The sequence below is a fragment of the Peromyscus maniculatus genome, chromosome 4 (assembly GCF_049852395.1).
Source record: "Peromyscus maniculatus bairdii isolate BWxNUB_F1_BW_parent chromosome 4, HU_Pman_BW_mat_3.1, whole genome shotgun sequence".
NCBI lineage: Eukaryota > Metazoa > Chordata > Mammalia > Rodentia > Cricetidae > Peromyscus > Peromyscus maniculatus.
The window spans coordinates 19,450,924-19,466,833 of NC_134855.1; the positions used below are offsets into that span (position 1 = coordinate 19,450,924).

The 15,910-nt window shown below is 34.2% G+C and overlaps 1 protein-coding gene across 1 annotated transcript in view; it reads right to left on the reverse strand.

Moving 5' to 3' along the window:
* Lrp1b (LDL receptor related protein 1B) overlaps positions 1 to 15,910 on the reverse strand; it is a 1,955,528-nt gene that overhangs the window by 119,302 nt on the left and 1,820,316 nt on the right. Inside the window, exons 74-77 of the mRNA XM_042275227.2 lie at positions 13,941 to 14,078; positions 12,858 to 12,992; positions 10,114 to 10,233; positions 7,963 to 8,204 (exon numbers count right to left, since the gene is read on the reverse strand). Of these exons, the coding sequence (XP_042131161.1) occupies positions 7,963 to 8,204; positions 10,114 to 10,233; positions 12,858 to 12,992; positions 13,941 to 14,078 (635 nt within the window). The remainder of the gene's footprint in view (positions 1 to 7,962; positions 8,205 to 10,113; positions 10,234 to 12,857; positions 12,993 to 13,940; positions 14,079 to 15,910) is intronic.

The following is a 15,910-nucleotide window of genomic DNA, read 5'->3' on the forward strand; positions in this document are numbered from 1 at the left end:
TAATATCTAACCCAAGTTTGAAAAAAAAAGAACTACAGCAACTTAACATATTTGCTACCACACACTGATAATGGGAAAGACCCACTCTTGCCAATAGACATTTCAATCAGACAAAAACTAAACAGAGAAATATTGGAGCTAGCAGACATCATAAAACTCATGGACCTATCAGGTATTTGCAGAATATTTTACCCAAACATAAAAGAAATTTTTCCTCATCACCTCATGGGACAGTCTCCAAAATTGGTCACATATTCAGATACAAAGAAACCTTCAATAGATAATAGAGAATGCAAATAACACCTTCCTTCCTTTTAGACCACCATAGATTAAAGCTAGATATCAACAACAACAGAAATATTAGAAAACTTATAAACTGATGTGAGCTGAACAACTCTCTACTGAATGAAAAATGGGTCAAGACAGAAATTATAGGCTTTGTATAGTATGGTGAAAATCAATACATATCATACCCAAACTTTTGAGGAATAATCAAAGCAGTTCTAAGAGACAAGTACATAGCACTATATGCCTATATAAAAACAAACAAATAAAAAAGACAAAAGTAAAAGAAAACAAACAAACAAATAAACATGAGATCTCATACAAGCAACATAACAGCAAAAATATAAAAAATGGATAATTTCTCCATAGGTATCACTTACTAAAATTAAATCAAGATAAGAAAAGCAATTTCATCAGACCTATAACCACTAGTGAAATATAATCGGTCATTAACAGTCCCCAACCAATAAAAACCCAAAGCCAGATGGTTTTAGTACAGAATTCCACCAGACATTCAAAGAAGAATTAATGCCAATACTCCTCAAATTATTTCACAAAATAGAAAAAATGGAAGATTGCACAATTTAGTCTATGAAGTCATAGTAACCTTGATGCCTAAACCACAAAAAGAGCCAATAAATAATGAATTATAGAGCAATTTCTCTCATGAATATAGATGTAAAATTTCTGAATAAAGTAATTGCAAGCCAAATTCAGTAACACAGCAAAAATATCATCCACCATAATCAAATGATGTGGGGATGGTTCAACATATGGAAATCAGTAAATGTATTCCAATGTATAAATAAAGTGAAAGACAAACACCACAAGATCATCTCATTAGATTTCAAAAAGCCCTTTGATGAATTTCAACACTTTCTTATAATTCCTGGAAAGATGAGAAATACAATGGGCAAGCCTAAACACAGTAACGACAGTTTACAGAAAATACAGAGTGAATATCAAGTTAAATGAAGAGAAATTCTAAGTAATTCCACTAAAATCAAGAACAAGACAAAGTTGTTCACTCTCTCCACACCTATTCAATATAGTATTTGAAGTCTTAGTTAGAGATAATGAGGCAACTGAAGAAATCAAGAGGATAAAATTTGGAAAAGCTGAAGTTAAAGTATATTGGTAGACCATAGGATAGAATACATAAATTACCCAGAAATTCAGCATGAAAGTCCTACAGATGATAAAAACAGTCAGCAAAGTGGCTGGATATAAAATTGACTCACAAATATCCTTGGCCTTCTTATAAACCAACGAGAAAGAGAAAGAAACAGAGAAATAAGACATTTCACAATGGCCTCAAATAATGTAAAATATTGTAGGGTATTTCTAAACAAGCAAGTAAAAGACTTGGATAATAAAAATTTCAAGTCATTGATGAAATAAATTGAGGAAAATATCAGAAGATAGAAAGATCTCCCATGCTCAAGGATTGGTAGGATTAAGATTGTTAAAATGGCCATCCTACCAAAAGCAATCTACAAATTCAGTGCAATCCCTACAAAATCTCAACATAATTCTTCATAGATCTTGGAAGGACAATTCTCAGTTTCATAATTATACACACACAAACAAACAAAAAACTGGACAGCTAAAACAATCTTGTACAATAAAAGGCCTGCTGGAGGTCTCATTGTTCCTCTTATCAAGCTGTACTACCAAGGTACAGTAATAAATACAGCATGGAATTGACATAAAGACAGACACATTGATCAATGGAACTGAGTTGAAGGCATATCATAATTCCACACGTGATTTCTGACTTAAAGAAGTCAAAATAAACTCTGGAAAAAATACTGGATCTTCAATTTATGGTACTGGTGAAATGGATACTGCATATATAAGAATCCAAATAAATCCGTAATTATGACCCTATACACAACTCCAAATGGATCAAGACCTCAACATTAAACTAGATATACCAAACCTAATAGAAGAGAAAAAATGGAAAATACCATTGAAATTATTGGCATAGGAGAAGAATTTCTGAATGAACAGAACAAAATGTGGATACTAAAGTAATTAGCAAATGACACCTCGTGAAACTAAAAAGCTTCTGTAAGTCAAAGGACATCATCCTTAGGACAAAACAGCAGTCTACAGAATGGGAAAACATTTTTTCCAACTCCACATCTGATATAGGGTTAATATAAAAAGTACATAAAGCAATCAAGAAACTATATATATATATGTATGTATATATATATATATATATATATATATGTATATGTATAAAACCAAAGAACCCAATAAAAATGGGACACAGGTCTAGATAGAGAATTCTCAATAGTGGAAACTTGAATGGCTGAGGATCATTTAAAGAAATGTTCAACATTCTTAGCCAACAGGACAGTTCTATTTTCAGTTTTTGTCTTATACCTGTAAGAATAGCTAAGATCAATAGCACAAGTGACAGCCCATGCTGGAAATGATGTAGAATAAAGGAAATACTCTTCCATTGCTTGTGGGAGTCCAACTTGAACAGCCACTTTGGAAATCAGTATAGAAGTTCTGTAGAAAGATGTGAATCAATCTACCTCAAGATCCAGCTTAAAACTTTTGGTCGTTTATCCAGAGGGCACTTTACCCTACCACAAAGACACTTGCTCAAACGTGTTCACTGTTGCTCTATTCAGAATAGGCAGAAATTGTAAACAACTTGGATAGATGTCCCCCAACTGAAGAATGGATGAAGAAAATTTATATATTTACAGAAATGAGTATTACTCAGCTGTTAAATAAAAATAACATCATGAAAGTTTTAGGAAAATGGATGGAATAAGAAAAATATCATCTTGAGTAGGGTAACCCAGACCCACAAAGATAAATATGCTATATGTTCACTTATATGTGGATATCAGCCATTAAGGAAATACTAACCAAGATACAAACCATAGACCCTGAATGTTTAGGAATAAAGGAATATACTAAGCAGGGGCACAGATATTCCTGAGAGCAAGAAATAAATCAGATTTTTATGGGTAAAATGGGGGTGAAGGGAGTGGAATTGGAGGATCAGTTCAGGGTGGGGGGGGACTTAGGCTAGAATTGAGGGGAATTTCAGAGGTATTATGAAAATCTAGTTCAGTAGAAACCTCCTAAAAATAAGAAGGTGATCCTAATAAAGTCTCCAAGTAATGGGGGAGACAAAGTCCCAACTTGCCATCTCTTGTCAACAAAGGAAGCTTCTAGCACAGTGACTTGTTACAACTGAGATTTGCCCAAAGGCACCCCATGGAAATCCAAACAATCCAGGGTTTTTCCAACACAATAGGTTCCTCTTCACAAACTGACAACACGGCCCCATTGTTGAAGAGAACACATACATAATTCATTAATTATGGCAAGGTTGATCTGGTGCCTGCCTTCACCACTACATCCTAGTGTCTTCGGTCTAAGAAGGTATCTGCAGGCTACCAAAAGAAAAATTTAAATACCAACCCCCACACAAACCCTTTTGATCTACAATGCTGTTGTTACTAAAGGATGTGCTAGGACAATGGTAGCATATACCTTGTAGGAGAAACCAACCCACATCTAATTTAACCTACGTCCCACTCCAAGAGATGGAACCCGTATCTGTCCATATTTGTGTGGCTAAGAATAAGGAACTAGATCACACAGAAACCTGGTAAAACCAAATAATATTGGTCTTATAAAAAGGATAGTGATAAAATGAATCCTAATGTTATTATGCTGTATTCATAGTCAGTGCCTTATTCATACATCATCAAAGAAGCTTCCTCCTCCAAGAGATAGAAAATACACAGAAGACCCACAAACATTACTCAGAGAGGGATAGAACAAGGGATAGAACCTTGGAACACATTGCTTAAATGGGATGTCTCTATCTAATCTCTATCTAATTCCTCTCCTTAGAGCTCAGGAAAGCCCATGGAAAAGGAGACAGAAAGAGTAGAAGAGCCAGAGGGGATGGAGGACACTAGGAGTTCAAGTCCCTCTGAATCAACCAAGAAAAGCTCATATGAAATCAGAGACTGATGAAGCAAACCCAAGGGTCTGCACCAAAGTCCTTTGTGTATACATTATAGTTTTCAGTTTAGACTCCTGAGGGTGTGAACGAGTGGGTCTAGGATTCTTGTGCCTTTTCTTTGGGTCATTTCCTTTTGTTGGTTTATCTTGTCCAACTTCTATGTGATGTTTTCTGTTTTATCTTATTAGATACTATTGTTACGTTTTATTATTATCTTCTAGAACTCTGTTTTGTTTTTTTTTTTAGTAAGAAACAGAAATGTAGTGAACCTGAATGGGAGGGAAGGTAGGGTAGAACTGGGAGGAACAGAGAGAAGGTAAACTGTAATCAACATATGTTGTATAAGAAAAATGTCACTTTCAATTACAGGAAAAAATGAAATTATGGGGTAAATGGATGCAGCTAGAAGCAATCTGATGAGTGAGATTCAGATCCTTAAAGACAAACATTGCATGTTTTATATGTCAATGTTAACTTTTAAGATATATATATTTCAATCTGATTAACTACATATGTTAATAACTAGCTTTAATTAGCAATTAAGGGCCCAGGGACAAGCAGGGATCTCCAAAGAAAAGGGAAATAAAATATATTGTCACAGACAGATAAACGGGAAACTAGAATTCAAGGATTAAATTGGGAGGGGAATGGATATGCAGAATAAAGGAGGGAATGTGGGAAGGCACAACTAACAATAAATGAACCCTACTACTGTAGAAGATTCCTAATTTATATATTAGAAATTTACATAAAGTCGCCATATAATGAGGGACATTATGCCCCAACTAGACATTTTATATTACAAAATGAAACCTTCAGTGCCAGGAATAGGTTATATCTTGTTGAGTTATTTACCACAGGGGTTTAACTGATAACCTCAAACATCGCAGGCTAGTGTCAAGTCCCTACAAAACCTGAAGGATGGTAAGAACTTATTGCCAAATATTTGTTATTGAACATGGAAAATCAACTGATAACCAGCTAGAATCTTCACCTCTGCTGGTTAGATAGAACCAATACTTGACATGGCAAAAATGGACAGGAAGATGAGACTACATATGCCACAGGCCTAGGGGAAATTCTACTATTATTCTGCTACAGAAATCCTATTATCATTCAAAATGACTCCTAATGACATTGCTATACTCATGGAACAGAGCATCACTCAACCTTTATCAGAGAAGCTTCTTATTGCAGAAGTTGGTAATTAACAAAGAGTTCCACAACTAGTAAATAAACAGGGATTCAGAAATACTGGAACACTCAGCCCTAAAAGGAATTTTTTTTTAACCAAATCATTAGCATCAAGGCTCAGTGATCCATGAGGAAACAATGTTTTCCAGACAAAACAGGACTGATACAGGTATAGAGACTGGGACACATAGAGACAACTCCTAAACCCCATGGCTCAGGAAGCTACACTGTATGATCTTGGAATGGATTCAGGTACTAGCTGACTCAATGTTCAACACATCTAGGCAGTGTTACCTTACAGTAATCCACAGCTTCCCTGGTGAATGATACTCACTAAGATCATTCTGAAAAGACTGGAGAAAATAGTCTAGATATTGAAGCAAAGTCATCACAATCATTAGAAAGTAAGTTAGGTTTCATATGCTGTCTAAGACAAGTCTAATGAAAACTCTTGCCACCAACTATAAGCATTTTCCTAATGAAGTTAAGAAAAGGTTTAAAAAGACATGAATGCAAGTAAAAATGTACACTGTATTAATGAAATTTGCATGTGTATATACATTTGCCTATATAAAAATAAAAATTTAGGTATCAAATATTAAATTATCTTGACTTCTAATCTATAAACATTATGCTTACTTAAGAACATCTGGTATATATCACCCTAAGAATAAAATTAAATAATTTGCATTGAAAAATCAACCAAAATTAATTAAACGTGTAATTTTTAGCAAGCATCAGATAAGATATGAGAGCTGCAAATAATCTTAAGTACATGCAGCACACAGCATCGTGTCAATCAATTTCATCAACATAGTCATTGCAAGCAGTTATATAGTGCCTGCAATGTGCTGGCTAATGTTAAAATTTAATATATTGCACATGATCAATCTATAATAATTATATCATATGTAATCCATTAGTTTTTAATTGATGCATAAAATTATCAGTACAGAGAACCTAAAGAACTGATACAGAACAGTAACAGAATTCAAAGCCAGCCAATCAATGATCTTCATGTCGCCAACAGCAAGTAAATGAGGTAACAAGTAACCTTCATTTTTATGAATGAAATGAATAAAGATTTCATTTTTAGAGCTAAAATATGCACACATAATGACTATGTGCCATCTTGTGGCCTGATAGAGAGAATAGATAGTTCTGCAGGATGAAGGATTAAATGACCTGTAAATGTCTCCTCTCTGTCCTAGACCTGAGCAGACATGAAACTTACCTAACATTGCTTATGGCAGGAAGATCTGAAAAAACAACTGAGTTACACTGAGAATTTTACTAAGAGTTTATTTAATCTAAACCAGAATTTGTTAGTTAATTTTGTTAATTTTAAAATCGTGCCTAGAGAGATATGTCAGCAATTAAGAATATGAACTGTTTCTGCAGAGGACCAAGTTCTCCTTGGAACACTCATGTCAGATGGCTCACAACAGCCCATAACTCGAGCACAATGGATTTTCTGGCTTCCAAAGGCACCTTCACTCATGGGTACTTTCCCCCACTCGAACCCCCACACAAAATGCATTCACTTAACTGAAAATATTTTTAAAAGTTAAAAGTACAATTAAAATGTGTTGCACACAGATCAAATGACACTCATGTAGCTCAAATATTTATTATAGCATAAAATAAGTAAGCGCTCCATCCTGCATCATAGAGCATTCACGTGGCTTATATTGATTCTCTTATAAACAATAGTGAGGAGTCCAAACACGCGCCATTGTTCATTTCAAGTGTACAAACTGAATTAGACCCTGCTGAGGTACCACTTGACTTCTAGGTCTTATGGAAAACAGTCAAGTTCCTTCAAAATAAATATCCATCTCCCCTTTTACTCCTGGTTTACTTCAAACTACAAAAGACACAGTAACTTGATAAGCTCTAATACAAATAGAGATTGTTGACTACTACCAACCTAAACAAGTTCTCTGTTTTATTGTTCTCATAACAAATAATCATAATAGTCAACATGCTCATCATGTATCAGCCAGCAATGTTGTTCTGTTACACATGCTCTCCAAAACGCACTTCTCAAAAGAAGGAAGAAATAGTGAAACCCCAGTTGGTTTCTTGCCCCATAGTAGATTTCTATTATTCTTAAAATTGAAATAATTTTCTTGATAAAATTACTTTCGAATGCAAAAAGTACACATATTTTCCTGTTTCCACATTGAGATGAAAATGCTTCTGTTTACAATATTTATGCATTTTATATATAAAATGGTTAAAATTGTCAGCTGCTGTTCATTTTCATTCCTAAGTAGCAAAGGCAAATGCATTTAAACAAAACTTAAACTAGAATTTACAGTAAACATGCTGCTATGAAAATAAAGAGAAATATTTATTTCTATATGGAATGAATAAACGACTATCTTAATTCTTCAGATACTTTGATTTTTTTTTTTAATCAAGGATGGGGAAAGAAGGCGTGGCCTTCAAATTTTCTGTCATTTACTTACAATCAAGCCACTGTTCGCTTGCCTCTTTTCTCTTCCATCAATCATTTTGTAGAAAATCCCGCCTGGATTAAACTGAGTACTCCAGACAATCACATTTCTTTGATAATACACATCCATGCCTGTTATTCTTGAATTATGTTCAACATGAGAAATCTGCTGATGACCGCCACTGTAGTTGAATGGATATACAAAACCCAGGATGTCAGTGTCATTAGCTATGTAGAGAGCTTGATCTTCAGAGCCTGCAGATTATTATAATAAAATACAAAATAGAGGAAATTTCAACTAGAGCAAAATAAATGATGTACTTTAAATTATCTTGAATTGTTATTCTCTATACAGTTTCTTCTGTAGTGAAAATTAACTAATTTTATATCATTTTTTGTTCTTTATGACATTTGATTTCTGTTTAACACTTTACTAAAGTGATCTATATTAGTCACAATTTTTATAAGTACAAAGCTTAATTTATATGTATAATTTAGGCATTTGAAAAGGATGTCTTTGACAAGTCACAACATGCTGTGTTCTAATGTTTTGATTCTTACTGTGTAGAGGCTATCCTATGTACTCATTTACCTTAAAAAAATTTTGGGGTGTTTATTTAGTGGATGTACCTGAATGGTTGTTACTTCTGGCTAATAATTAAAATTACAACAGGAAAGGTTATTTTTTTCATGTGTCCGTATAACTTTGTATAACTTACTAATGAAGACTATTCATTTTTTTTTTTTAGGGCTGGGAATTCAACCCAGGGCTTTGTAAAAACTCCATCACTAAGCTAGATTTCACCTGCTTTATTATCGTTTTAGCAGGTTTCACTCTTTGTTATATTAAAGTTTTGTAATTTCAATTTTATTTCCTATCAAATGGGATAATAATCTTAAGTTTTGATATCTATAACATTCTAATATCATTTTCATACTGATTGAACATTAAAACCAAATGGGAATTCAGATATCAAAATATTGATTAAAATCTAAAGAAATTGAGTTGTGGACATAGTTCTTACAAATAACCATGATAAAAATAATAATGTATGCTGAAACATAGTTGAACTCATCACACTTAATTACAAATGGTGTATTGAATTGTGTTTTTATCCACAGTTTGCATCACTCAATTTGATAATATACAGCAACTCATTTAATAGTCTAAATATTTCTCAATGTTTATTATCATTTGTATATTATATTAATTCTTTTTTAATTTATGATAGAAACAATGGAAATGGATGTGAATATTCTAATTTTATAAATGAAGAACTGAGACTCAAAACCTCAATAACTTCCCCCAGGTCACATAGTATGGAAAGTGTAGTGGTAGAATTCAAATTTAAGTACACCTAGTTCCACTCACACACAATACATGACTTTGAACCAGTTTTCTCATGTAACTACATCTTATTAATAATACCCTGTAGCTGAGAATATTAAAACTATATAATTTTGTAAAAACTACATGAACAATAAAATCTATATATTCAATAGTATGCACCCATACCCGTCATTTAAGATTTTTTTAAAAACTGTATCAACAAGTCAAAAATATGAATTTAGAAATAAGATTTTATATTCAAACTTTAAACTCTCAAACTTTAAAAGGTCCCACACAAAAGGTCCTCTTTTTATAATCCTAATCCTTATGGCTTCACTGTTATATAGTGGTATAATAATTTCTTACATTCACTTAAAGAGAACCATCAACGGAAATACTGTATTTAGGCCATCAGACTGGTGCTTAAACATTTTATTCTACTGATAAACTGCTTTAAACACAAAGTAATTTTAACACCTTTTTCTCTATATTTAAAAATTCTCTCTGTAAATCACGCTGAATTAGTAAGGTAGAGACACAAGGGATTAAAATCCAGTGCTGTATTGAGCAGTGGGGCAATGCAGGCCACAGTGAATTACTGCGTTTATTATAAAGAGATTAGAAAGGTGACTTTGGAAGTTTCCAGAAAAAGAAATGATATTTTTAATTTAATGGAAATATATTGCATGTTTTAAAATAAACGCCAAATTTCTTGCCATTAATGTATAAATATTTCATATTTTTAAGAATGAATCTTTTGCTAAAATGCAATATACAAAATTTTTCCCATAAGATATTCATGACAGAATTGAAATGGCTTTTTAGTCACCTTACCTTTCGCTATACAGCTGTTGTTTTTTTCTTGAAAGTTCTGATCACAGACACATTTATATGATCCTTGTGTATTTACACAATGGTGGGAGCATACACCAAACATCAGGCATTCATTGAGATCTACAAGAGAAGAGCTCACAATCCATCTTCACAATTGCGAGATAAGGACTATTATGAGAACTAAATAGAAAACCTGAACAATCATCTGCAAAGTCAGCAATAAGTTAAAGAAGCGATATCTGTGATTTGAAACATACCACTGAATTAAGAGCATAAGAGCTGAGTAGTAAGTCTCAAGGTCAAGTGGATCATTGACCATGTGTTTTCCTCCTTCAATTTCACATATTTCCTTCTGCTTTCTACATCATGTATATTTGCCCTGATTATGTAATTAGACTGTAAGGTAAATTCTTGCCGCAGTTTAAGTTTAGCACAGTAGGGTAACTGTATTTTGTTCAGCATTCGGGTTCAATGCTAGACACAACTATTCCCAATGCCAACTGCAGATGACACAGTAGAAGTTTATACTCTACTTTGCACATTCTGTTGCCTGTGCTGTGACACTTCCCCAAGGACACCTGAAGCATTGTAGTACCAACTAATTTCTGTGTTTGGTTGAATATATAGACAGAAAATGAGCATTTACCTGTCTTCAGGGAAAATTATTCAGGCATAAAGTAAAATGCATCATATCAACACTTAATCATCTAAATTACCATAGATGTTTCTGCTTTGTTTAGAGAGTCAGCTCTTCTTACAGCTTACCTTTGGTATGGAATCTAAGCTATACTTGTGTAGTCTGGTAAGCTCCCAGCTCTTCACTGACCCACCATGGACAACTTGAAGATCCTGACCTTTTAAAGTGGCCATTCTGATTCCACACATGCATCATGACTGCACCCAGTATCTGTTAAGTCCTTTCTGTTTCTTTTCTATGCTCTGGTCTTTCTTCATTTTGGTTATTTCAACTAAAGTGTTTTAAATTTAAAGCAAAACAGCAACTTTTGTTCTCTCTCTTTTTTATATATATAAGCTGGTGAAGGACCCTAACAAGCTAAATTACAAAATCTAGGTAATGCCTTATTCCTCCTCAATATCAAATGGAAATTATTTTCTTTGCTGTAAAATGTATTTATTATAGATGCAAATTTAATTAATGTTCAGAATTGACTTGCATCTATAACAGAGGTGTATAGAAATAGTGAAAACATGGCTATTTGAAATGACAAATATAGTTTTGGTTATTTTTTCTTGCAATAGAATAAAATGAGAAAATATTAGAACAGAATTTCTAAAGTTAGTAAGATACTTTACACTGGAAACAGAGACTACAACAGAGTCCTTAGGTAATTAATACCTTCAAAACTAAGTCTGAAGGCTCAGTCTTTTGCTCTATGTGTATGTATTTACATATAATTTATAGAAACAGTCAGGAAAAGAAGAAATGGTTTTAATTAAAACAGAGAAAACTTAGTTTGCCAACTTTTGGTGTCACATTTTAATAAGGAAATTTGTCGCTTGAGCCGATGACATCAAAGTGTATAGAAATATAGCTTCCATCTTCCTCGTGTGAATGTAATGAATTAGTTTTTTTCATATTGCCTGAAAACCATAAAGTAATTTTTAAACCAGGAATTTGAAGAGATAAATGCTAGAAAAAGAAATTGTTTTAGAATGTTCCGGGGCTGGGGAGATGGCTCATTGGATACCGTGCTGGATGGGCATGCTGAGGAACTGAGTTTAGATGCCCATGCTCCACATAAAGTGCAAGGCAACATAAATTACACCTGTAATCCCGGCACTGGGGGCAGGGGGACACAGTGGAGAAGAGGATTCTTCGAGCTTGCTGGTCAACCAATCTAACCAATGACTGAAGTTCAAGTTCAGTAAGAGATTTCATGTCACCAAAACAAGGTGGAAAGTCACAGAGGAATGATGTCAATCTTTAGCCTCCATGTATTCACAAAAGCTCATGTATACATACATATAACAAAATTCTTAATAAAATTGACAAAAAATTTATTTAGCATAAATATGCCACACAGATATCTGAGATTATCCCAAATTATAACAACAAGTAAATATGATTACAAAAATGGTTTTATCATAGAAAATTGCAAAAATGTATATATTTGGTTGTATACTTCATGGCTCTATAGGGAAGACCCTGATGTAAATTATATTTACATATAACTTACTCTGATATTCTCTCTTACTACATGCCTAATTTTTATATGATCACAAGCCAGTTGACAAGTCATTTAGACACTGACTTTGAATTTTTAAAGACATATTATAAAAGATTGTTTAAAATATGATACTAGGACAAAAGCTTACAAGTTTCTCAAAGTAAATTATCTGTCACAGCATGATGAATGCCACTGTCAAGAGAAATGGATCTTCTCAAACATATTCCTTTATGAAATGAGTCTAATACTGCAGTAGATCTTAACCAATAAATTCATCATTTGCATTTCAAAATAGAATTGCTATGACACAAATGAAATTCCCGCTGGTGTGAATTTGTTCAGAGAAGCTTTGTAGTCTCAGGGATGGTTAGCTTAGCTGTGAAAACAAACAGGCTCATCACCCCAGAGACTCTCTTTCTCTCATAAGTGAAATGACAGCCCATATATAAATAGCTTTTCTGAAAATCAGTCCCTTGTCACCTCACAACTTAGCAGCCTTGGGAATCTCTATAAGCCAAGGAATTGAGCACAAGCTGTTGAGGAAATGTATACTACCTTCACACTGTCTGCCTTTCATGTTTCTCCGAAATCCAGGCTTGCAGCGACAGAAAACAGATGTTTTTACTTGATTACAGTATGCATCATCTCCACATGGATTCCCATTGTCTTCACAGGTGTGTTCACTGAGACCTAGGATTTAAAAGACAGTGGAATCAAGACTAATATGACTCTGGTTTTTGAGCTGGGAGTTGATTTTTTAATTTGAAATAATATTTTTATTACATGGATAATTCCTATTACGGGTGCTAGTTTTCTGTACATCCACACTCTCCTTTCTTACAAAGGAGAAAAGGGTAGAAAAAGATTGAACTCACTACATTAGACACAGCTGAGAACAGCTGCTGACACTCATATTGACAGCCATCGTCAAGCCACACTACTTCCTAGAACTGAGTAAGGAGTCAGTGATTTTCCTGAAAGGCCATCATCAGAACAACATTTACCCATCCATAATCCTTCTCTAAGAGCCAGAACCATTCCTAGAAATGTCTTCAAGGTTTTTTTTTTTTACTATTTCCCTGCAGATAAATTCATTAGAGGCTAGCATTTTACTCCAGCCAAAAAGCTAAATTCACAGCTTATTCCATTTTTAGTCAGGACACACTAATACAAAAGAACATCTGAGTGGAAAACAGGGTTACACAGCTATTAGAACAAAGTAAGGCTTCCCTGTAATTTTAGCAGAGTAGTTTGAATTTCTTTACTTTATCTTCCATTAAGGAATGTATTTTTAAATGCAAATAAACCAGAGGAGCATTATTATGGAAAAACCACTCTGTTGTCTCTAAACTACATCAAATGATCAAATTTTGAAAAAAAATTACAATTTTGATAATTAAATAAGTATGACACATCCTTACAGATACTCAAAAATTTCGCAGTTAAATAAAACATACTCTAACAAAAATATTCATGGCGGAATCAAGCGGTTCTATCTTATAGGCGTAAAACCGAGTGATGTTCCAAGTAATGTTACTTCAGCAAAGTACACCATGATGAGTTGTCTCTAAATAAGAGTACAATATTTTCATGTTAGAACATCTGCCTTTCTATACTCTCATAATAGGAACCACTTACTTTTTGTGCAGCCCTGTTCATCTGAACCATCTCCACAGTCATCAAGCCCATCGCACTGCAGCTCCATGGGGATGCACTTTTTGTTACTGCAGGCAAACTCATCCTTCTTACAAGGCTTGGCTTTGAATGACTGCTCAACTGTGTAATCATTGAGAAAGTGGTTAGTTAGTGTTTCATACTATAAAACTGAACATACTGAGCTCACAGTCATCGAGAAAGTGGTTAGTTAGTGTTTGATACCATAAAACTGAACATATTGAGCTCTTAAGTGGTTAGTTAGTGCTTCATACCTGTTGTTGGTTTATTTTTTGGCTCCTTTGGGAGGCCTGCCACTCAGCTCCCAAATAAATCACACACACACACACACACACACACACACACACACACACACACACACACACACACACATGCTTATTCTTAATTATGAATGCCTGGCCTCAGCTTGGCTTAGTTTCTAGCCAACTTTTCTTAACTTTAAATTATCCCATCTACCTTTTGCCTATGGGCTTTTCTATTCTCTTACTTCTGTAAATCTTACACTTAAGCCATGGCTTGCTATATACTTGGGTGGCTGGACCCTGGAGTCCTCCTCCTTCTCTGGCTACTTCTCCCACCTCCCATATTTCTCCTTCTATATAGTCTCTCTGCCTGACAGCCATGCCCAGCCTTTCTTCTTCCTTGCCATTGGCCATTCAGCTCTTTATTAAACCATCAGGGGTTTAGACAGGCACAGTAACACAGGTTCAAGAGTTAAACAAGTGCAGCATAAACAAAAGTAAAACATCTTAAAATAATATTGCCCAACACATACCATAAAACTGAACATACTGAGCTCACAATTCAAGAATGGACTAAATGCTATGAAAAGAGACTTTCTATCTTAAATTTTAAGTTATAGGGCCTAAATCAAACAAATTTTTAAAGTTTTAGAATTTGGAAAAAATGAAAATATTTTCTATATTAAACAACACCCAGTATTTATAAGAAAATGTATGAATATTATCCCAAGCAGAATTTTTTTAAAATAATACATGTTTTATTTATTCTTTGAGAATTTCATATAGTATGTTTTGATCATATTCATTCCCTCTCCCACCTCTCCCAGATCTTTTCCATCCATTTACCTGGCCTACTTCATATTCTCTGTCTCTCTCACAATGGGGCATATGTGTAAGCCAGACAAAAATCACAAATGAACAAATAAATAACAAAACAAGAGAAAAGAAAAGAAAATGTCCAGTTTGTCTTGGCCAACTATTCCTGAGCATGGAGCCTGCCCTAGGGTATGGTTGATATACCCAACGTAACTTCATTGAAGAAAATGGACTTTTCCTCTCCCAGCAGCTATCCAATTGTGAAATGCCTGTTGGCTCGAAAAGAGACTTCCACTTCCTGCAACCATCTGTGCTGTGATTTTGTCTGGCTTGAGCTTGTGTGGGGCTTATGCATGCTGTCATGGTTTCAGAGCATTAATATACATATATGCCCCATTGTCTGGAAAACATTGTTTCCTTGAAGTCATCTATCATCTCTGCCTTTTATGATATTTCTGTTCTCTCTTTCACGTAGATCTCTGCCTTGAGAGGGAAAGTGAGATATACACACTCAACTTTGGGTTGACCATTTCATAGTCTTTTATTCTCTACTCATTGACTAGTTGTGGGTTTCTGTATTAAGCGCTGACTAATAGAAATCTTTCTGGAGAGGACTGAGAAATGCACTGATCTGTGAGTCAGTATGTCATTTTATTGATATGTGTATTTAGCACACTGATGTCAGTAGGTTTCACCATAAGGTCCATAGCTGCCAGGCTCAGATTCTTATTCTCATTATTAATGAGTTCTATCTGGTGAATTGAGCCTTGAGTCTAATTCTAAAAAGTGCTATGTTACTCTCATAACCTTTGTGCCACTGTTGCACCAATGATCTTACTTTGTCAGTCAGACATTATTGTAGTTTCAGGCTTCATA